Here is a 24,640-nt window from a genome sequence, read left to right on the forward strand (position 1 = left end):
CTATATACTATTCGAGAATTAATAAATTATCCGAAAAGTTTATATGCGCTGAATGCCGCGCGTCTATAAAATAAAACTTTAAAAAAACAGCAGACATTCAGCCAGCGTGTGCGATAAACGCGCCAAAATTGGCAGCGCGTTCACTCCCTCGCCAAGAGAGAAAAGTTGGTGATTCAGCCTGGTTTAGAGGAGCGTTAATGACGTTTTTAGAGTCATGAAATCAGTATGTCGCGACTCGTTTAGAAAGAGTCGTTCCTGAATGTATTTTATCTAATGTTTTGAAAAACAGAAAAATAAACTTCGGTACGGAGATCTTTAATGAAACGTGTGTTAGCAGTTTCTGCTTGTGAAGTTGTATTTACTTCCTTGTAAATATGTAATTATAATCAATTTATTAGCTTCATAATTTTAAATGGATTCTTCAGTGTAAGTTTAAAGCGCTTTTATTTGTTTAGTCTTTAAAAAATTAAAGTAATCTTAACCAATTGCAGCGGAAATTTCGATATTTCTTATAAAACTGTAGGAAATGCTAAATAAAATCCCGTTGATGTCCTTTATAGTAAAGGAGGATGTGTAATTTTTAACTTACATTTTATTTTAAATATTGTATATGTAGTTAATAGGACTAGAAGATATTGCAGAAACTCGGTTTTGTTATAATGCATATAATAGTGCACACGTGATATAGTGCTAAGCAAGTGATCCAAAATATTATATAGAGAAATTGCATACTACGAAATTCTAAAAGATTTGAATATTTTGTAAGCATAGGATGTATATATTTTATGATAAATAATTTACAAAAGTAAGTTTAAGTGACTGAGAATTTATTGTTATTTTTGTAGTTTGTTTTATTAATATATTTTTGATCTTGTGCCTTCATCCTTGCATACTCTTACTTTAATAACAATTAACTTAAAATATTTTAGTTAATTTAAAGTATGATATCACTATCTGTAAGCTCTTGTCATTTTGGTTTGATCCTAGCAGAGCCGGCACAATGTGTACATGGACAAAGTCAAGATAATGCACAATGCCAAGTTTGTGCAATTCTCTGATTTTTTTTAAGTGAAAATAGGTCGATGTGTACATGGATACCGAGTTCGTGCAATTCTTTGACTTATTATTTTCATTTTATGTATCAAGTAATAATTTTATTACAAACTTTGCTGTTTGATTATTGTAACCATTTGATTATTACATAAAATTTATATTATTTGGAAAAGTTTTGTGTTTAATTCTTGGATTTAAGAACATCACTCTGTTTGAAGTACAGTAGAATGTCCGAGATTTGGAATCGTCAGGATTTTGGTGATTCCAGACTTTGGAAACTTTTAAATATTAAATCATCAGTTTAAATCTATTAAGGTGACATGTAGAAATTATGAAATGAATATTCTTTATTTATATTTCTTTAAGAAATAGGTATTTTTCATGAAGGAGATAATTTTCTGATATCATTATCACATGAAATTAAATTGTGACTCAAAAGCTGAAATGGCAATATTTTCTGAATTTAAAATAATACTACCACTATTTGCTGTTCTGTTAATTGATTGATCATTGAGGTAGTGTCATTACAATGTAAGACATCAATTATATAATTTTCATTTAGCATTTCTTCTGATATTCCATTAATCGGAAATTCTTGTTTTTCCTTATGATATCTAGTAGTTCGCTATAAATTACAACAAGCTTTCTTAAAAAAACTTGAACTCATAAATGCTTATGCTTAATAGGCAGGGGAAAAAAAAAAAAAGCTTAATGTTACTTTTCTTTTTTCTGCCTTCACCATCACTTCTTTCTGTTTTCTAATAAAGATTATGCAAGGCAGCTGTTTTTGGAAAACAAGTACTCGCAATAAGCATGTCTGAGAAAACTGTATTATGTTATGCAGTGGCCAAATGCTTAAGTGCGATCTCTAATTCAAGATTTTTGATTGAGGTGCAAGAGAAATCTGTATTCAAGGCTGGTATTATGATGGAAATTTTGATTTTTCCGCTCTTCAGGGAAGTGAACAGGTTCTTATCAGTGTGATAGTGTACAGGTCATCTTTTAGGAAATTTTATGTTTATTTGGTTGGTATTGTTCGAGGGTTTAAAATCCTCTTCAAGTTCCATCTTCATTTTTTTGAAGGTTTTACGTTTAAGCATTCTACTTTCCTGCATGGTTTCCTGCATCCTGCATGGTTAGAGAGAGATTGTATTTTATGAGAAGCATCTAAACTGTGACTTATTCTAAGCAATTTACTGTGTAAAATTATAAATTATTAATGTATGATAAAATGAAAAACAACTTTAATAATTTCACCTTATTTTGGTAGATGTGATAATGGAAACTATTTTTTTAGTTATTAGTTTATTTTTAAAGTTTTTTGTAAGATATTTCAATTTTCTTATCGGATTGGATGCAGTGAATCAAACTTCCAGTCCCTTAAAATTTATTAGAGGAAGTTTGGAGTGTATAATTATTCCAGACATACATAACCAGTTAAACAATTTCTCAAAATAAAGTACACATTTTTATGAGAAATTTCAACTACTGGGTTGAATGGTTTTGAAAGTAAAAACCATTCATATGATTTCTTAAGAGTGAAATGCCCGGTCAATAAACTTTAATTATGCTTTAAATAAACTGAATGCAAAACATTCTACATCTTTATGCGAAAAATTCAGGAATATATTATAAAACAAATATGTTGATGTTAATCAATTTTCTGTGTATATTTTCAATTATGAATAAATATTCCATTATCTTTTCACCTCAGGAAAACAATTACAAAGAGCAAATATACAATATGTAAAACAGCACCAGTAGAGAATTATTTATATCACTTGATCTGTAGCATTGAATCTTAAGCATAAAGGTATGGAATTTTTTCTGTTTAACTTCTTAGCTCATAATAAATAGTTTATAAGTTGGACGTTTTACACTGTGATGACAATATAAAATTTTTGTTTTTATAATGATAATTTTGTAACATTTATGATAGGAAATGGAGTAATTAAAAAAAAAAAAAAAAAAAAAAAAGAAAGATCCACTGTTTGCCAAATGTAAGGTTTGAGTGGACCCATACACTCAATGTGTACTGGCATTTATATAATCAGACAACCTACTACATCTTCATTCATGTGTGAAATGATGCTGCCCTGTGAGAATGCTCAGTCCAGCACTATCTACTGCGCCAGGAAAGACCCTGCGTTGCTATCTGATTCCAAGTCTTCTGGGTGCATCTTACGCCTCCTGTAAGTTTGTACCTTTGTACAGAGACCCTGTGCACAAGCACTGAAAATACTTAACAAGAGATTAAAAAATGAAAAGCAATAATAATATCAAATCTAAGAAACCCCAAACTTGTATTATTTAGTTTTACTATTCTACGTCTCTTATCAATGAAATTTGAAAGCTGACTTTTAACTGTCTAATTTATTTAACATTTTAATTTAAAACTAATGATAAGCAAAACAGTTTTTTAAAATTAGAACTATATTAAAATTTTTCAAGGAATAATTAAGGAATTGAAAGAATGATTAAAGGAATGATGTTAACTCTTTAAATTTGCAAGAATTGCTTATTTAAATTTATAGTGTACTGTCCACTTATTTCCTTCATGTACTAAATACTTCTTGTTAAAATGAGCAAGTTCCTTTTTTTAAAAAATTATTTTGCATTGTTTTCACCGAGATGAATTTTGATGTTATATAACTGAAGATAATGTCCTAAAAAATTAAAAGTAATAGAAAGTCAGTTTTAAAGTGTGAGAAAAATCACTAATGATTTGCAGCATGAAAGGATATGCTTCTCACAACTGCATCTTTTAAACAGCTTCAGCTTTTTTTTAAACTTTAAATTTGTTTTAAGTGAAATAATTTAATTATTTTCTTTCTTTCTCCAGATTTCTCAAATTTTAATATTTATTTCATTTCTTAATTTTCCAACATCAAATAAAAGTTGTTTGAAATTCCATTTGAAAATTTACCTTTTATAGGTTGAATATTTTTGCAGAGGTGGTAATCGAGCATACTAAAGATCCATCTATAAAATTGCACCTCTTACATATTCGTTAGGCAGTAATGGTAAAGCAAGTGATAGTTTTCTGCACTAAAACTTAAATGGCATTGTTGAGGACCTGTAAGGGAAACTGGCTTGTATTCACTTTAAACATAGGGAAATTTATGAAAACACTTTTGCAGCCAATCCATTCATCATGCTTTGAGTGCAGCTTGAACAACCAGTGGGCAGCAAATTTAGCCACTTAGCCACTATTGGTATTACCTTTTACAAAAAAATTTTAAATATGAAGTTACTTATTCACAGGTATTTTATTTTAAGTTAAAATGTGCAAAATATGATTAATATTTTATGTAGAATTGTGTGTGGTTTTTAATCACATATTAGAAATTCAGTTACCATTAAATTTCACCAAAAAAAATTTATACTTTTATGAACATTTTTCACAAAACTTGAGCAAATCTTAAGAGGTTAAAATTAATGCATAAAAAGACATTGACATTTTTAATAACAAAAAATAAAATTAGATATCTTTATCTACATATTAATAAAAGCAGAATATTTTCTTTAGCATTGTTATGTGCACATGGTGCTTCTTCTGAAAATGTGGATTGTGTTTCTGATTTTTAAGACTACTTAATCAATAAAGAAAGGATTTATTTTATAAGGTTTGGTTACTATGTTTCTGTAATGTGTGCTTGTTTTTATTTTGAAATATGCAGTTTCTTTTATCTTGTTGAATAAAAGTTATAACATATTTTAGTGTCATTTTTTATGGAAGTTATTTTTATAAACTTTTTATTTCTAGATTTGAAGTCTCTCACAGCAGCACTGGAACTCCAACAATAAGTCGAATACCAGCACCAACATGGAACACCACTGCACCTCTGAAGAATATTCCAATCGATTCAAATCTAGCATGGTTACTTTGTGCTCTATCTTTGGCCATGAGCTGGGTTATATATATAACATATTACAACTCACGCGTAATTGGTTATATTTTAACAAAGGTTTTGAATCGTTTTTCAAAGCATGGATACATTAAAGTTGGTAATGTCATTTTATTATTTAAAACTAGTGTTTTAATATATGATTCCTCTACTATATTCTGTAGAGTGACTTTCTAACATTGACTTTTAAATTTTGTTTTTTCCATATGAATTGTAGCTTATTTTTAACATTACTCATACTAAAGTACAACCAAGGCCAATTTAAAGAATTTTCGGTTTCCCGCAAGTTGGAAAATGGAGGTCTTCTGATGTGGGCCCTTTATGAAATTCATTTTCACTGATAATTTTATTTGAAGAGCAAAAAAATTATGAGTACTCAAAAGAATCCAGTTTTCCGCACTCAAAAAGAACAACTTGTGTGTATAATAGTAATAAAATAGTTTTTGAATAGAATGAAAGAGAAGCTACTATTACTAAATAGACTGAACCCACCCACCAGATGCGAATGAACTATTTTATAAATTACTTCAGACTAACTTAGCATTGTTAATTAATTATTGAAGTAATAAAAATCAGGTATATACAGTCAAAAGTCTTTAATCCGGAATGATCTATAATCCGGACCTCAAAGCTGCAAACCTTCTGCGCTAGCGTAAACGCATCGCATGCGCATTTAATGTATAACGGACGGTATAAGCTAAGCTAAAATTATCTAATTATCTGTTTCAGTTAATGTTGCAGATTGTGTTGTTCCTTAATCTTCGAATTGGATTCACCCCCAAAGTCCTGCTATGCTGCCTCAACGTGGCGGGGGGTTGTCACTGGGCGGAACGGGCGAAGTACGTCGGGAGCATAGCTCCTGGTAGGGCCACCCTAGGCGTGAAGGCCGTTCCAACATGCCCAGCTAAAGCATAGCAGGTGAAGAACCCTCAGGGGATTGCCGTCTTGGTGATCGGGTATCACACTCCCGGGGCCCCAGTGACCTTTCCTCCTCTCTTTCCTCTCCTCTTGTCTAGCTCTCTCTCCTATTTTTCTTCCTTGTGGTTTCCTCTACTGGAGGTTGGGGCTCACTGTGAGATGCAGCTACTACTCTTGGTTTCTGTCTCAGCATGGTGAGAATACCGCCTATGCGTTTGCCGTGCATTGTGACCCGTAGGGTGGAAAAGGAGGATCCTGGCAGTTGAGGGGCGAGGTACTGTCCCCAACACACTGCTTTGGCCTCTGCTTCTACTTAAAACGGGAGGCACTTAGCTGTCCCCGCTAGTGTCAATCGGCTGGCCACTAGTCCTATTGGTCAGTGGCTAGGGGATAAGCTCTCGGAAGTCTCCGCTTTTGGGAAAGCCGACTGTGGGGGCTTCAGTTTGCGTATAGGCCCGGCTAGCCCTAACACAGGGATCTGTGTTCCCTTGTTGGGCTCCATGGTGGGTGGGGCGGTCGGGCCCGAAACCTTCTCTCTTTTCAATATGAATACTTTAACTACTTCTCCTAACCATATGGATACGAAAAATTCTGGAGCTGCTAAAAGAATTTGTACTTCGACCTTAATTAGCACAAACAAATATCCAAAGTTCTTAGTTATCACTGGTTAGCTAGAAAATCTATCACCATTCTTCATCCATAAGCATATTGCGGCCTCAGTAGGCGAGCCAAAACACATAAAAAAGCTCCGTTCAGGATCTCTGCTCATCGAGACTACATCTGATGCACAATCTTCCTCTCTCCAAAAAATGACCAAAATGGGGGAACATTCTATTACTGTATCCCCACATAAGTCTTTGAACACGTCAAGAGGTGTCATTTCGGAAATAGACTTGATATCAGTCTCTGAGGATGAACTTTCAAAAGAACTCGCCGAGCAAAATGTATGTGGCGTCCGCCGAATAAAAGTCCGTAGAGACGGGCAACTCGTCAACACAAAACATCTTATTCTGTCTTTCTCCTCTCCAGAGCTACCGAAAGCCATTAAGGCAGGTTATCTAATTTGCCCCATCAGACCTTACGTGCCGAACCCACTGTGCTGCTTCAAGTGTCAACGGTTTGACCATGCGAAGGCCGCATGCCAGGGAAACCTGGCATGTGCTCGCTGTTCTGCAGGAGGTCACGAAAGTCAGGATTGTGTAGCTGATCCAAAATGTGCAAACTGTCATGGCAATCATCCAGCATACTCACGAAACTGCCCTAAGTGGAAAGAAGAGAAAGAAATACAGCATATTAAGACTACAAGAAAAATCTCCTATCCTGAAGCTAAGAAACTTTTTTAGCACGTGTCGGTCAAAAGCAAATGTCTCCTATGCACAAGCCACTAAATCATATCGGTCAATAAGTACACAAACATCGCATAGCACACAGAAGAAGATACCTGAATCAAAAACAAATGACAAAGAAAATGTCTTTCTTCTACCTCCTCCCAAACAGACAATAGAAAGTCGAGAAATAAAAACACAAGAAACAGAGAGTTCAAAAAAGAAAATCAAAAGCTCAGAAAAGAGAAGCTCAAGCCGAAGCTCTATTGAAGGGACCTTTTCAGACTTTATCGAATCTGAGATGGAAACAGATGGAGGCGGAGATCTCTCGAAAAATGTTCTACCTCACAAAACAAAGAAACAGCATCGAAGCAATAAACATTCCTAATGGCTACTCTCATTTCGTGGAACTGCCGGGGCTTCTATCAGGGTATTGATGGCATTAAGCAACTTATTAATAAATATCGACCTATTTGTATTGCGATACAAGAGACATTCCTCAAACCTGGTAATTTTGCAAAGCTACGTAGGTACTCGATGACAAGAAAGGATAAGACATTCAGTGAACGCGCAAGTGGTGGTGTCTGTCTACTCACCTCAATTAATTGCCCTTCGAGTGCTCTCCCTTTGGATACTCCTCTCCAAGCAGTTGCAGTACAGTTGAGCATTCGAACACTGACTACTGTCTGCAGTATTTACATCCCGCCTAATGAGAACATTAACTTAAGAGATTTAGAGGATCTAATTGCCCAATTACCAGCTCCATTTATTCTAGTCGGTGATTTCAATGGACACAATCCCTTGTGGGGTAGTAAAGACATCAACCCACGAGGAAAGCAAATTGAACAGCTACCCCACGACCACTGTCTCTGTATCCTTAACAACACAGAAAGCACTTATTTTCATCAGCCAACAAGGACCTTCCATTCCATTGACCTTGCTATTGTTTCTCCACAGCTTTTGCCTTTTTGTTTTTTTAATGTCGAGAATTATCTATATAATAGCGATCATTTTCCTATTATCATAAGCATTACAGGAAATAGGAGTGTGTTTATACCTAGAACACCACGCTTTTTGTTGGACAAAGCCGACTGGGACTCTTTCTTACATTATGCTCTTTTTACTGAAGAAATAATAAAGAATGTGCACATTGATCAGGCTGTGAAGATCATTACAGATAAAATTATTCAAGCAGCTGATATATGTATACCAAAAACGTTGGGTAAACAGCCAAAATACCCAAAGCCCTGGTGGAATCCTGAATGCCAGGATGCCATCAGAAAACAAAGAAAAGCTTGGAGCATTTTTCGGCGATATCCTTCAGAATCAAATCTCGTAATATTCAAAAGGGCTAAAGCAAAAGCTCGGCAGGTGCGAAGGAAAAGTCAGAAGAACTCTTGGATCTCGTATGTGTCTTCGATTAGCTCTTCAACTTCGGGTAAGAAGGTGTGGGAGAGAGTCCGGAAAGCGTCCGGTATCTACAAAGAGCACACACTTTCCATTTTAAAGATAAGTGGTGAAACAGTTACTAGTAGGGAAGAAATTGCCAACGCTATTGGACAGAGTTTCTCAGCCGTTTCACACAGTAGTAACTACCCTCTTGAATTTCTTTCCGAAAAAAAAAATGCATTGAAAAACAACTAATTAATCTCAACTCTCCCAATACTGAACCATATAATCAGGATTTTACTGTGCTTGAACTGAAAAGAGCTCTGCTGCAGACAAAAAATTCATGTCCTGGTCCAGAGAGATATTGCCTATCCTATGCTGAAACATCTTCCTTCCAAGTCATTGGCAACCATCCTCTTTCTCTTTAATAGAGTATGGAAGGAACAAGTGTTTCCAAATGACTGGAAAATAGCTTTTGTCATCCCCATTGTTAAACCAGGAAAAGACCCTACTAATCCGTCGAATTACCGTCCCATCGCCCTTACTAGCTGCCTCTGCAAACTCTTTGAAAAGATGGTCAACACTCGTCTGGTTTATTATTTAGAGACAAATAACTGTATCTCCCCTTATCAGAACGGTTTTAGAAAAGGAAGAGCAACTATCAATAATATCCTACTTTTAGAAACAGGTATCCGTAGAGCATTCGTTAGAAGAAATCATTATGTTTCCATTTTCTTTGATATAGAGAAAGCCTATGATACCACCTGGAGATACGGTATCCTTCGTGACCTATATAACAATGGTTTACGAGAAAACATGCCGATATTCATCAAACATTTCCTACAGGATCGGAAGTTTCATGTGAAGATAGGCGATACACTTTCTGACATGTTCCATCAAGAAGAGGGCGTTCCGCAAGGAAGTGTATTAAGTGTTACATTATTTAGTATAAAAATTAATTCTGTTTTAAAACAACTGCCTCTAGCAGTCCAGGGTATGCTCTATGTCGATGACCTGCAAGTCAGTTGCCAGAGAGAAGACCTGAAAGACATCGAATGTAAATTGCAGACATCTCTCAATAGAATTGTTAAATGGTCACAGGAAAATGGTTTTAGATTCTCTACTCAAAAGACTGTGTGTGTACATTTCTGTCGAAAAAAAATTCTTCACCCTGACCCCGAACTTTATCTGCAAGATGTGCTGATTCCTGTAGAAAAGGAAATAAAATTCCTAGGAATGATATTTGACCATAAGCTTACGTTCCTCCCCCATATTACATATCTAAAAAAGAAATGTTTAAAAACTATGAATATTCTGAAAGTACTGTCAAATACTTCTTGGAGTGCTGATCGAAGCTCAATGCTTCTTATATATAGAGCTCTCATTCGTTCGAAACTAGATTATGGATCAATCATTTATGGGTCGGCAAGGCCTTCAGTATTAGCCAAACTTGATCCGATACATCACCATGCACTTCGGATATGCACTGGTGCCTTTAGAACTTCTCCAGTGGAAAGCTTATATGTGGAAAGTAACGAGACCTCCCTGCGGTTAAGACGTGAAAATCTTTGTCTTAAGCATTATTTCAAAGTCTTATCACAAACCGAAAATTCTACACGGTCAATATTGCTTAATGACCAATACTCCCGTTTATATCAGGTACGACCATCATGTGTCCCATCTTTCGGCTTGCGGATGAGTGCTCTGGTGGAGGAGTATAATTTATCTAATATAGATATACAGATGGAGGATCTTTTTGGAATTCCTCCCTGGGAGGATAGGAGAATCCATTCTCTGGATACTTTTCGACACTGGAATAAATCACAAACTAATGAAATCATCTACAAGCAGATTTTTTTTCAACATAGAAACAAATATAGGAAATATATCCCTCTATATACAGACGGATCAAAATCCCAGGATCATGTTGGCGCTGCTTTCGTCACAGAAAAAACAATAGTAGGGGTTCGATTACATACAGTTTGCTCTGTGCTTACTTCTGAGCTTACTGCAATCCATCTGGCTTTGACTTACCTTTCAAAACAAAAGTACACAAAATTTATTATCTACACAGATTCCATGAGTGCCTTAATGTCATTGAAAAATCACGCTCAATGTACTCATCCAGTTGCAATCAGAATCCTAAAGTTGAATCATTCTTTAAAAATTCGGGGATACCAGATTCTATATTCGTGGATCCTTGGACACGTTGCCATTAAGGGGAAGGAATTGGCAGATATTGCAGCTAAAACTGCAACCACAATGTACAATCTTCAGATTCCACTAGCAGACATCAAAGGGTTTGTCAAAAGCAAAATCCTCAGCAAATGGCAGAAGCAATGGGATGACAGAGTATGTAACAAGCTGAGAAATGTAAAACCCACCATTGGATACTGGCCATGTATGGTTAATAGAAAGGAAGATGTCCTCTTGACTCAACTGAGAATTGGCCATTGTCGCCTGACCCATGAGTATCTTCTGAAGGGAGAAGAGAATCCCAGCTGCCCAAACTGCAACGCAGATCTGACAGTTCATCATATCTTGGTGGAATGCCAGAGTTTTAATTATTTTCGCCAAAAACATTTTAATAGTTCAGAACTGGACTTAAAAAATTTAATTGGAAAAGCACATCATCATAATTTGTTTCTATTTTTAAAAGATATTGGCTTTTATAATAGATTTTAACCTGTATTTTTTTTTAAAGATATGAGCTCTTATCATAGACTGTAATCTGTCTCTTACCTAAGCTGGAAGTTTTTACAAATGACTAATTGCATTGTTACCATTTGTCTGGCGCAGATAACCTTGACAGGTTTTGTGCCAAATTACAATAATCCAATCCAATCCAATCGAATTGGATTCGGCTTATTATTTTTTGCAGACTGTTAGAGCAATTTTATAACAGTGAGCTTGAACTTTCGATTATGTCAAATAGAATTTCCGATGCTGGATACTGCCAACGGATCTACAAAGTGAAAGCATGTTTCGATGTCCATCAAAGAAAAAGTGGATTTGCTGCAAAAAATTGATAAAGGCATATCCTTTGTTTCTCTAACCATTCCGAAATCTGTTTATCAATTTCATGCTGCTCTGCGGGGGGGGGGACGTCGCGGCGCGCGATGAACTGGAAGTTAATCTGTCAGCACTATCCTTATCTTCAGAGCAGATGTTTTTATTTTATTCGGCTTATAATTCCTTACTAAATGTAGTATTTCATCTCGATGTACTCCGTCTTTGATATGATTTAAATCAAATTCCTTGTCATTATAAATATCACGAATGGACATAAAATAGTTTTCTGGTTGCAATTTTCTAATAATCGCGGCGCGCGATGAACTGGACGTTAATCTGTCAGCACTATCCTTATCTTCAGGGCAGATGTTTTTATTTTATTCGGCTTATAATTCCTTACTAAATGTAGTATTTCATCTCGATGTATGATTTAAATCAAATTCCTCGTCATTATAAATATCACGAATGGACATCAAATAGTTTTCTGGTTGCAATTTTCTAATATCGACTATAATGTATGCTTTACGCATGCGCACGTTGAAAGAAATGTTTAATAAAGTAAACAAATAAATATTAAGCTTTTTTTTGTAAATTTTGATACCCTTTAGATCATAATTGCTCTTTATTTCATAAATTACAGTTTCATATTTTTAATTTTATAATTTCTGCATGCCATCTTACCAGATTTAAACTGATGATCTATAATCCGGAAAAACCGATAATCCGGAATCGCCGAAGTCCCGACGAGTCCAGATTAAAGACTTTTAACTGTATATAAAATTGTCCCAGAGATAAAATATTTAGAAATATTTTTTTCAAAATTTCTGATTTCATATATGTATGGAATTATTTTTAAAAGTGGGAGAACATTTATGAATGCATAATTTTCTTTTAAATACTTCTAATATGATTAATAATAATACGTTTTATTTGCATTCCAATCCTCTATGAAGTTTTCAATATTTTTTCAATATTTGCCATCCTTCATTTTTTTATCTCATTCTAATTTGTAATATACATGAAAAATATATTTCTACTTCTTTGCTAAATGGCATGCATCTCAGTATTGCTTTTTTATACATAATGAAAAATTTGGATTTCTTCTTTATGTTCTAAATTTTAAAAAAAAGTTGTAATTACATATAAAAAGCATTTTGTTTTAGGAAATTTTTGACAATTGAATTAGTATACAATATGCTACAAATGAACTATAAATTTTTACAAATGTGGCTAGTTTAATTTCTTTTATAATTCAAAGTAAACAAAAAAAGGAAAAATTCTAATAATAATTAACCTGTTACGATTTGTCTGTACCTATACATGATATCTGCATTTATTAATATAGAAAGCAAGTAACTTTTATACAAGAATTAAGTTTCAAAGACAATAAACACACAGGAAATTGTGAAATCAGAAAAGAAAATAATAATTAACTTGTAATATAAAAATCTGAAATTACAGGTGTGTTCTGTTACATGTTACTTTAAAAGGTAGCTTAGCATTTTAAAATTCTAAAAGTATAAAATATATAGAAATATTTCTGTGCTTGGTGCAAGATCTTAATTTAAAAAAAAAAAAAAAAAAAAAGTGCTTTCATTTTTTATATCATTTTATGTTAAAAAGTGGCAGACATTTTTTTTTGGGGGGGGGAATAACATCAGTACCTGTTGCTACCAACTGAAAACAATAAATCTGAGCTTTCAAAATAAAACTCAATTAAAATCATTTTAAAAAACTGCAGTGTTTATACCCATCTTTCTCTTCTTTATGAAAATTAATTAGTTGTACCTTTACATAAATTGATTAGTATTGGAGAAGAAAATATTTAGATAAAAAAATTGGGAAATGTGAAAACTCCATATTCATACCAAACTGAAGAAATCAGACAATTATGATTGCCTTATCACGCATGGTAACTGATTCGTTTTTGAGTCTTCATTTATGTTATCCAAGTAGAATAACCCAGAGTTTTTTAATTCTTATGTTGACCATCAACAGATTTTTAGAGATCTGTCATTTTGGTCATTTGCTGCTGTGCATTGAAAGTCATTTATTTCAATTATCCGTGTCATGCTGTTGTATCTTAAGCAATGATAGGGCATTAGTCTAAGGATAATGCCACAGCAGCAATGTGATGGTAAAATTTTACCCCTCCCCCCAAAAAAAGCCATCTGCAGTTTTTGAAATATTATTGACAGTTAAACCACAAGTACAGTGATGTGTGATTCTGTTTTAAGATATTGTCAGATTTCAATTCAGATTATTAAACTGGAATTACAGTGCTTGTAAGAATTCAAAAAATAATTAACTTGTAATATGAAAATTTCAAATTACAGCTTAGTACTGTTACATGTTGCTTTAAAGGGTGTCTTAGAATTTTAAAATTCTAAGAGTATAAAATATAAAATATTGCAGAAATATTTCATTGCTTAGCACAAAATCTTAATTTTTTAAAAAAATTTTTGTTGCTTTTATCTTTATGTCATTTTATGTTAAAATGTGGCAGACATTTTATAATAATTGAATAAATATTTATCTTGTTTTTTTAAAGTAAAATCGGTACTTGTTACTACCAATTGAGAACAATAAATCTGTGCTTTTAAATCAGATTAAAACTCAATTAAAATCATTTTAAAAAACTGCATTTGTTTATATTCATCTTTCTTTTGTTTATGCAAATTAATTAGTAGTATTTTTATTTAAATTGCTTAATTAATAGGGAAGAAGAAAAGTATTTTGATAAAAAATTTGGGAAATGTGAAAACTCCACATTCATAACAAACTGAAGAAATCAGACAGTTATGACTGTCTAGCACATGTGGTAACTGATTCGTTTTTTAGTCCTCATATGTATTACCAGACTATGAAAACCCAAAGATTTTTTTTATTCTTATGTTCACCATCAACAGATTTTTAGAGATCTGTCATTTGGTAGTGGCATTGAAATTAATTTATTTTAGCATCTCTGTCAAGCTGTTGTACCTTAAGCAAGGAGCATGAATGTTAGGTCTAAAGAAAATGGCACAGCAACTATGTGATGGGAAAATTGTAGCCCCCCCCAAAAAAAGACAGCTGCAGTTTTTGCAGTAATATTGAGTTAAACCTGAAATACAGTGATTTTTGATTCTGTTTCAAGATATTGTCATATTGCAATTGATTGATTGCTGAACTGTAATTACAGTGCATGGAAGATTTCAAAAATTTAATGTAAAAAAGTGCCGTGTCAAGAAGAAGTTCAGTCTTTATTTGTTAATATTTATGCGTAATAAGGAGCTCTCTCAAACTCGGGGGGGGGGGGGCGCAACTGCAGGTGTTGTGGGGCCCATAAACTGGTCTTGAATGCAACAACAACAAAAGGAACAAACAGAAGCAAAAGAAACAAGATATGCAGAAGTATTTGGTACTTGCGTATTAAAGCAATCACCTTAGTAGACATCACCAAATTTTCAGAATGTGTCTGTAAGATTCTGGGCTGTGTACTTTTCAGTTAAAGTTGAAGAATCTTAAGAACTGGTAAGCAACTAATCGCTTGAGTTCGTGAGACAGTAAATAAAGCTTGAGAAGGGTTAAAGACCCTTTATTATTCCAAATTAAATTCACAGAACTCCTTCTTGGAGTTTGGAAAGTTTCTTGGAAAGCCTCTTTTCGGGCTTGAACTCAGAAAATAAGAAATTAAACTTAACTAATCTTAACTAAAAAGATACAGCTGAAAGTATCAAAAATTCTAACCAAGTTGGTCCCTTAAAGCTGAATATTAGTGAAGCTATCAAGGGCCTAATGTACGGCCGAGCGTAATAATAGCTTAAGAGAGAGTAGCCTAAAAAAGGCAGACGCGTGCTAGCCAGAATCACTGTTTCTCTTTCACAAAATCAGTAGAACTTCACGGTTAAATACTTCTCCTCATTTGCATTCAAACGTGATTCTAAAAATACGTTCTGGCCGGAAGTTGTAAGTTGAAATTCAGGAAGACTGGAAAGAAACTTTAACTGAAAATTTAACTGTGAAATAAATTAACATAATCCGTACAGTGGTCCTGACTATAAATAATCAACAAATAAGGTCTCTAAATGACCTTGTTTAAGATTTTAAAATCTAAAAACTTCCTAACGTTAAATGTAACACTTCTAACTCTTTGCATTAACTTGATTTCACTTTAAACTTTTGTATTTAGGGCCAACTTCACAGCAAATCTAAAGCTAGACTAAAACTAGAAATTTGACAAAATTTTACAAATTTGCAGTCACATGTGGTACAGTTATCTGCTTCTTCTTGCATTTAATTCTGTTATTTATTTTTTGTCCTTCCAACTTATCTGGAAGGAAACTTTAACTCAAATTAGTATTAGTGTTGTCTTTTACAAAAATTTTCATATTCCTTACAGTTTTCTCCTTTACTAACATCATTTGGCCCTCACACAACTTTCATTCATACTTAAACTTCTCTTCTCCCAATGCTTTCCAGTAAGTGTTCTCAATGTACTTAGAGGTACTCATGTTACTGTGAACAAAAACTACCTCTAATCATCGTCTAACATTGTTAAATTTGACATACTAGACCTCAAAAGACTCCCTATACACAAACACTTTCCTAATGTACTAAGCGAGAGCTTAAATTTAACTTTAAAGTCTTAGCTGGAAAGCCTAACATTAAACACACATATATATATTCTAAAATATTTCAATTCTTTCACAAATTCACTTGCGTGTTGGGCCAAAATTTATCTTTTGTACAGGTTTTAAATTTACGACATTTTAACACAGACATTTAACATTTCTACTTTGAACATAAACATTTTTAGATATTTACACATCACATTTAAATTCATTTTACATCAAAAGTCATAGTTGCTTAGTTACAATTTACAATCATTTTGTGAAATCTTGACTTTCAGTTAACAGATTTCACTATTCAAAGAGTCTTTCCGACTAAAAGATATTAACAATTGAATTCTTGCAACTTCCGAGTTCTTAACAAAAATATTTACTGCTACTTTTTCGCCAAATCACGAACACAAAAATATTTTTGCTTACAAGCCATTTACAACTAAGTTCTCGCTATTTGCGAATTAAAACTTTCTTGTTTCAAAATAATTTAGCAACTTATAACAAAATGACATAAATTGAACTTAGCTTTTCTCTTTCTGTATTCCTCCATCCTGATAAAACAGAACTGCTCAAATGTTGGGTATCTCAGAACTTCCAGCTTTCTTCTCCGGCTTCGATGATTTGTGCCATTTCCATCATTCTTTTTCCTCTTCTGTCCTTTGTCGATGAACATCGGGTTTTTACAGGAGGCTGCGGGTTTTGAAACTGACGTGTCTTCTTGAGTTTTGGTGGGGCCATTCGCCCTTTTGGGTCTTTTCATTTGCGTTTAGACATCTTCAGGTTTTACTGTGATTTGAAAATAACCAGATGTTAGGTCTAAAGTTGTCATAAGCTTAGTAGAGTGAATTTTCTGGATGATTTCATCAATTATTGGCAGGTGATACGTGGGATATTTTGTTATACTATTGAGTTTGCGATAATCAACACATCAGGGGGCTCAGGCAGTAGCCCTTTTTTCTTTCTGCAAAGGACCACCGGACTTGCATACAGACTAGTGCTCTGCACAATGCTTTTATTTTGTAACATCTTTTGTATGTGATGTTCCAGAATTTGTTATTTGACCCTATCATACTGATAGGGTTTAGATCAGTCTGGAGGGGCACTGCCTGTATCAATAGCGTGAGTCACGACCTGACAGAAACCCAGTTTTTTGTTAAATAAAGAAATAAATTTTCTTACCAAATTTTCCGTTTTGTCTTTCTGTTTGGGTTTCTTCTCGGCAAAGCCCCTTACTCTTCTTCCACAGGGTCCATGTGTACCTGCAATGTAAAATTCTGGAAATTAAGATTCACACTAGCTGTGCATAAGAAATCGGCCCCTAATATTACTGATGTAAGTAAATTTTTTACCACTAGAAAATTTACTTTTAACACCTCGTTTTTAATTTGTACATGCAGTGCAGTTTTCCCCAAACATACACACTGCTTGCCTTGGGCTGCAATTACTTGTAGTCCCATGGTTTTAAACAGCCTATAACGTGAAAATTTTTCTTAAAGAAATCCTGTGATAGAAATGAACACTGAGCTCCGGTGTCCAGGAGGGCAGTTGTTGGCACATTATTTAATATAATATGTATCTCCGGCAAGGCTAGATTTTGCACCACCACTGAGTTTAAGTGGATTTTTGAGGGACTTTTCTCCCAACTCGGTGACCATGGCCCCTTCTCGATCACCACTGTTAGTTTAAATTCTGCTTTTCCGCCCCCTCTTTTTGCTGCTTTTGTATCTGCTTTAGATTTACCAATGCTTTTGCTATCAGACTTTTCCTCTTTTTCTGTCTGCCGATATGCAGTCTGCTGAACTTGCAGTTACTCCTGTGGAGTAAACCTTGAATGTTACTGAAACTGTTTTGCACGTGTGTTCTCCTCATTTCTTCTGCTTTGGAACTTCACCGCAAGCTGGAAGAGGTTTTCCAATGTTTGCAGGTTGCGGACTTCAAGAAAATCTTGAAGTGACGGCAGTAGATGTGGTAAAATCACCTCGATAAATTCATAATCCGCCCTCTTCCCATAGAATAGATTAAAAACTTGAATTTTCTTAAAAATAAACTCTGTTGAATTATCAAAACTCGTTTGATATTTGGTAAACAATTCTGACACTAGCTTCGCACGTTTTTCACAACTGGAAATGCTTTCAGCTACGTAGACTTGAAGTTTTCCCAGTTATACATCTCTGAACCTGGATCCCCCAACAAGAATTTGCAAGACCTTTTAAGTTTCTAGTAGCGATTGTAAATTTTTGCAGCTAGATGTAAGGTAAAATGCACACCCAGTTGCTCCAGGAAGGTCATCACTGAGCCTTTGCGGCTGGCTTCATCGCCACACGAATCGTTTCTACAATAAATCCAAATCCTTCCATTGGATTTGTTGCCGTCTGAGGGACCTGAAAGGTCGTAGATGTCAACGTAAATTTTCCACTCTCTAACAACATGGTCCGTTCAAAAGTTTTCAGGCACCAATGTAAGATTTTGTATACTTTTAATTTACAGTTAAAGTTGAAGAATCTTAAGAACTGGTAAGCGACTAATCAGTTGAGTTTGTGAGATGGTAAATAAAGCTTGAAAAGTGTTAAAGACTATTATTCCAAATTAAATTCACAGAACTCCTTCTTGGAGTTTTACAATAAAGCCTCTACTCAGGCTTGAACTCAGAAGCTAAGAAGTTGAACTTAACTAATCTTAATTAAAGGACATATCCGGTGGTATCAGAATTCTAACTGAGTTGGTCCCTTAAAGCTGAATAACAGCGACGCTATCAAGGGTCTAAAGTACGGCCGAGCGTAGTAATAGCTTAAGAGAGAGTAGCCTAAAAAGGCGGATGCATGCTAGCCAGAATCACTGGTTCTCTTTCATGAAGTCAGTAGAACTTCGCGGTTAAATACTTCTCCTCATTTGCATTCAACGTGATTCTAAAAATACGTTCTGGCCGGAAGTTGTAAGTTGAAATTCAGGAAGACAAGGAAAGGAACTTTAAATCAAAATTTAATTGTTAAATAAATTAACATAATCCTTACAGGCCAAACTGTGCTACCATGTGCATTGCTATTCTTCTGGCAACTATGTTCATAACAGTCCTTCAGTCAAACAACGCTGCTGTTTTCGTATGTATTCTTTTTTTCTTGTATTCCAAATTCTAATGGATTTTATAAACAAAGTGATATTTTCCCCTTAACCTTATTTTTAAAATATGAGCACAGTGGAAGAAACTGCAGTAAAATTTCTGCAGGAATACAGAATTTACTGTAAATTTGCTAAAAGAAAGAATGAGGAAATGCATTTCCGAGATAGCTGCTGTTGCCAAACATTGCAGAAAGCAGGTCTCTGCAATTCTCTGATTTTTTTTTTTTTTTTTTTTTGTAAAGCAAAGACAGATGCACTGTATACTTCATGAGAAGAATAATGAAAAAAAAATTGAAGAAGAAAGGAAGTGTTTTATTTTTTATTGTATCTTGTAATCATTATTTAATAATTCAAATTTGTATTTTAAGTTGCTAAAGTATGTTTTCTTTTCATATGTTGATTATGTGTACCAACGTACGGTGAAAAGCAGTAGTTTAGGAAGCTTTCTTAAAAAAAAAAAAAAAAAAAAAAAAAAAACAACTTGCACACGATAAGTAACTTTTGCCTTTTCATCTGTAAAAAATCCTCAAATTGTGCCAAAGTAGTTATGTTCGTATGCAAGTACCAGATATTTTATTTATATAATCTGTTATGCAGTGTTACATATGTTAAATATAAGTATAAAGTGCATATACCCGATTTAGTCACATACTTCCCCCTTTTCATATTAATATAATCACTTGAAAACTGCGAGGGAAAAATAGACAGTATATATTATTTCTAAAGAGATATAGCATAAATGATAAATACAACACTTAAAAAAGCACACATAAAGACATATTAATAATATTATCTAATACTAAGTCCAATATCTGGATGTTTAGTATCAGGAATGCTTTAGTATTCGATCCCCTGAGCCACCACCCAAAAATGAATTAGTATATAAATAGATAAAAGAATCTCCCTTACAGCGTCTGGGAATAGTATAATACTCAGAAAAAGAAAGGTGTGTGGCAAATATTATTTTTCTTCTGACCAACTAACATATCTGCATGTCACTTTCAAACAGCTGCTGGCTAGAGAGTTGCAGTATGACCAGTGACTAACATTACATTGATAATGCCAGGACACACTTTTCGACACTTGAGTGGTTCTGACATGAATAATAATAGAAGTCTCAATGTTACCATGTCTACATGTCATCATATTGCATTTAAACTGATAACCTAAAATCTAGAAATTTCCAAAACCCCGTATCATGGAAGTAATGACAATTCCAGATCTTGGACTTTATACTGTATTATATATTTCAGAGGAGTTATCAGTTTCTGTAATACCCTTTTACTTGCACAAAATGATTTCCTAATTGTGCATACATTTTGCATTGCTACTATAAATCAAATGCTTCTAAATCATGCTGAAAATTTAAGTGGGAAAATATACGAAGGAGAGATATGAGAGTATATTTGGTATATATGAAAGAATTTAGATGTTGAGGTTTCCAGCAAAAACATTGAGAACGAATACTTCATGGAGAAAGCAACGCAAGACGAAAACATTGTTGTCCAAAATATCATGGGGGAAAAGAAAGCATTGAGAAAACATCAGGGTACAAAATATTGTCATCAAAAATAATGTGGCTAAAAAATATTGCAGTTTAAAAATGTTAAAAATATCGTGCTAAAAATAAAGCATCTAGCAAATCATTATATGATGATAACTTTGCAGGCAATGCATTTTTCAGGCTGTAAAAGTTGTAAATGCATATTCACATAATGATTTGTGAGCTTCAGAAGGAAATAATGAATATATTTACTTTTATATTTCATGTTTTTGAACTAATAAATTTTTCCTGATGAAGTAAGCAGGAAATTTAAGCATTCAAAAACTGAAACTTGGGTAAATATTGATGTTATGAATGTTCTTTAGCTCTTAATGACACTTTTAAGAAAACGAATAAACTGAAACAAGATTTAATTTCCACCAAAAGAATTTCGGGTCAACAAAAGTGAAAGAAAATATTTTGATAATTAAATAAACAATGTTAAGAGACGAGACTTCATGCTGATACACATGTTCATTTTTCTAATCTTTTTTGACTATATTTTTCATTAAAAATTGTCAATAAAACTTTGTAAAAGAGATTAATTAATTAATGGCTTTTATTAGTTAACCATGTAAATTTAAAATTCTGTTAGCTGCTATAAGTTGCCTTAACCTTCTACTCATTTTCAGTTTTTGAATGCTGAAGCTGAAGTGTTCTGCTTACTTTTTCAGTAAAAATTTGGATACTTTTCCGTTTCGCCGACGCAAATCTCGCCAAGCAGACTTTATTAATGACAACATACACATAATAAATTTTAGCAAATGTTAGTTCTAAGAATTTTTTTTATTTTGAAGACATAAACATTTTAATATCGTTTAAAATTTTCTGAAAAGCCAATAAATGAAGACAATAAATTTGTAAAAAGACATTAATTTAAGAATTTACTATGCTTTCATGGTTCAACATCCTGATTTGCCGGTTCATATCACGTGACCCCAAGTGATCTCATCTCACGCAAACTACGCTACAAAAATATAATTCTCTCTAATTATCTACATTAATTTCAAGTTAACTCTTAATTTGGAATACAAGTTTAAATGCAAGAATTACTTCAATTCATACGAATAACTTATTCAGAAATTATGTAAAACTGCAATGCTTTACTTCGCTAGTGCATTCTCAATTAGAATTGAATAATTTAACCCTTTGACTTTGCCTTTTCTATATTTTCGCCTTCGGGTGAGCGGTGTAATTTCATTCTAATTGACTTAATTACCACAAATGGCCTTAGGGCATAAAATTGTTCTGTCTGATAAAAATTATATGTAATCACATACCAGTATTGAAAGGAACAATCAATCTGATAAGCAATGGCTGCAACTTGTTTTGAAAAATGAGGCGTAAACGTTTACTAGCGAGGATATTCCATTTGGCATCAGTTGTACCATTGTTGGCGACTTTATTGGTTGCGTCGGAGAAATGAAAAAGTACCAAAATTTGTTAGTTAGTTCAAAATATGAAGTATAAAAGTTAAAATATTCCTTACTCCTTGTATTCGCAGATCATTATGCGAATATGCGTTTACAATTTAAAAAAATTTTCGACGACGATATTTTGTACCAGTGTTGTCCATTTGCTTTCTTTTCTCCCACGAGGTTTTCATTTTGCACTGTTTTCTCCACAACATTTTCATTCATGATGCTTTCTCATGTAACCTGATCTTGAAGTCAGGTTGATGCGGAAAGGTGTTGTTGCAGCAGAGATGTTAGCAGTCGTGCTGATCTTCTATTTTTTATTGTCATTTGCAAATGTTTTTGTTGCATCACAGATAAAGTGGCTCAGTGAATGCGCCTATTATCGAAGAACTTTTACATTTTTTAGATGTTGCTGTAAGAAAAGCTGCAACTGTGGTCTGGTTGGACAGAGAAGCAGAGAATGAATGTAATGTGTTCAAGATAAAATTTTAGTTCAGAGTGATTGAGTTTTGGTTCATAATTTTCCCATTAGTTATTTAAAGTTTTGATTCCAAAATCTGAAATTATTAATTGTCTGAAGCATTATGCTAGTGTTTGCAGCATTAGCTTTATGTAAGAATCATGAGATAGTGATTAATTTTGAAATGATGCAGTTTAGAGAGGCTTATTATTATAACTAATTGCTATTTTTAGGATAGAAAGGAGAAATAGCCAAATTAAAATGGAGAGTTAAGGGGTAATTGCAAATTAAAGTTAGGATTTTGATTTACATATTTTGTACCTTAGACACAGAGAGAAAAAGAGAGATTGATAGATACATGTGTGCTTAGGTTTATTGCTGAATGACATTTTAACACCTTTGTCATTTTTTTCAGAAAGGTTGTATTTCTAATGCATTTTTCTGTTTTTTGAGATTTTTGAAGAGGCAGACAGTGATGACGAATTTAGAGTCATGTATTTCAGTGGCAGTACACTATTATTGCTGCTTATTTTTCTGTTTATACCTCTCTGAATGAGATCTCCAGATAAACAGGAAAAAAAAATTGGCAATTTACTGTAAACTTTAGCTATACACAGCATAATATTAACAGCAAATAGCACAAGTAGAATGCAGATATTAAACAGTTACCCCTTAGAGCACGAGAAATGTCATAAATTGTCAAAATCACTTTAAGAGTAAGCTCACAGTTTAGCTAATCCTAAATTTCACAGTTCAATAGCAGCAGCTCTGTGAGCTAGTGTTAACATGGACACATGTTGGGGGTAGCACAAACTTCTAGAAGTTTCGGGAGAGATCGGTTGCCAAAGCCCATGAAGTGCCCATCTCACATTTCAAACTATTTTTACAATCTGAATGTTGCCATACTCAGAACAAAGAAAGGTCAGTGATTCCATGTAAGAGACAAACATTTATAAAAACAATCTGACCACAAATACAAAACAAATAAATAATTAAGTAAATAGCATAGTGCACAATGTTGCAACAGCACAATGTGTTAAATGGTTTAAATATTTATTGATATGTATATATATATAACACTACTGATAAAAAGAATATTTCACAGATAGAAGAAAATGTCTGTGGGAAATTTCTGCTCTCTCATTGACATTGTAATAAGTATCCATGATTGAATATTTGGAGATGATTACTTAGATTTAAAGTAAATGGATTCTTTCATTTCCATTTGTTTGCAAATTGAATTCTGGGTTTTATTTTGGGGGCGGATTCATTTTCTTCTTTTTTCTTATTTCCATCTCCCCCACTCTATTTATTTTATGTTTGTGAAAATATGTATACTTCTTAAATAAAATAAATTTTTTCATTGTCATTGTCACAAATTTTATGGGCAGAGAGTTCTAATAAAATATGGGCTATTTTCTTTACTAGTAATTAATGCATTTTATCGCTTCATTTAATGATTTTTAAGATAGTCTCTTATGTGCCAAGAGATTAAATAATTATTTCAGAAGTCCAACAAAAAAAAAAAAAAAAAAAATCAGTGTTATATTTGCAAATTTTCCAAGACTAGTTTCTGTGGTTTAACTACCTGACCAGCTTCCTCAGCTCCCAAAGTGCAAATGAACAAGATAAGCTAAGAATGGTCGGCCAGGAGTTAAGCTATGGCGCCATCTATTGATGAAAAAGAAAACTAAAAATAATTTCCTTAAAGGCTGAAGGTAAAGATGGCTTGGAATTAGGGCCTGTAACTAGAACAAGACGATTTTTCTGAATGTGAAACGCCTCTAGACAATCTAATTTCGCAATAGAAGACTTTTTTTAAAAATAATTTTGATTGCAGAAAAATGGAAAGGGGGGTTTTCGTACCAACAGTGCTGGGCAACAGAAGACTTC

At 33.6% G+C, this 24,640-nt stretch overlaps 1 protein-coding gene across 5 annotated transcripts in view; it reads left to right on the plus strand.

Moving 5' to 3' along the window:
* The first annotated feature begins 180 nt into the window (after positions 1-180).
* tweek (transmembrane protein KIAA1109 homolog tweek) overlaps positions 181-24,640 on the plus strand; it is a 421,377-nt gene continuing 396,917 nt past the window's right edge. Inside the window, exons 1-3 of one of the 5 annotated variants that reach the window (XM_085807392.1) lie at positions 187-426; positions 2,768-2,866; positions 4,820-5,061. In XM_085807392.1, coding sequence (XP_085663518.1) covers positions 4,959-5,061 — 103 coding nt within the window. In that variant the 5' untranslated portion in view covers positions 187-426; positions 2,768-2,866; positions 4,820-4,958. Of the gene's footprint in view, positions 427-2,496; positions 2,867-4,819; positions 5,062-24,640 lie in introns of those variants that run through there. The other 4 variants (XM_085807394.1, XM_085807390.1, XM_085807389.1 and 1 more) reach the window with 4 other exon arrangements.

Source organism: Stegodyphus dumicola, chromosome X1 (assembly GCF_044657685.1).
Source record: "Stegodyphus dumicola isolate Sdum_Otavi_A_Nest chromosome X1, ASM4465768v1".
Taxonomy (NCBI): domain Eukaryota; kingdom Metazoa; phylum Arthropoda; class Arachnida; order Araneae; family Eresidae; genus Stegodyphus; species Stegodyphus dumicola.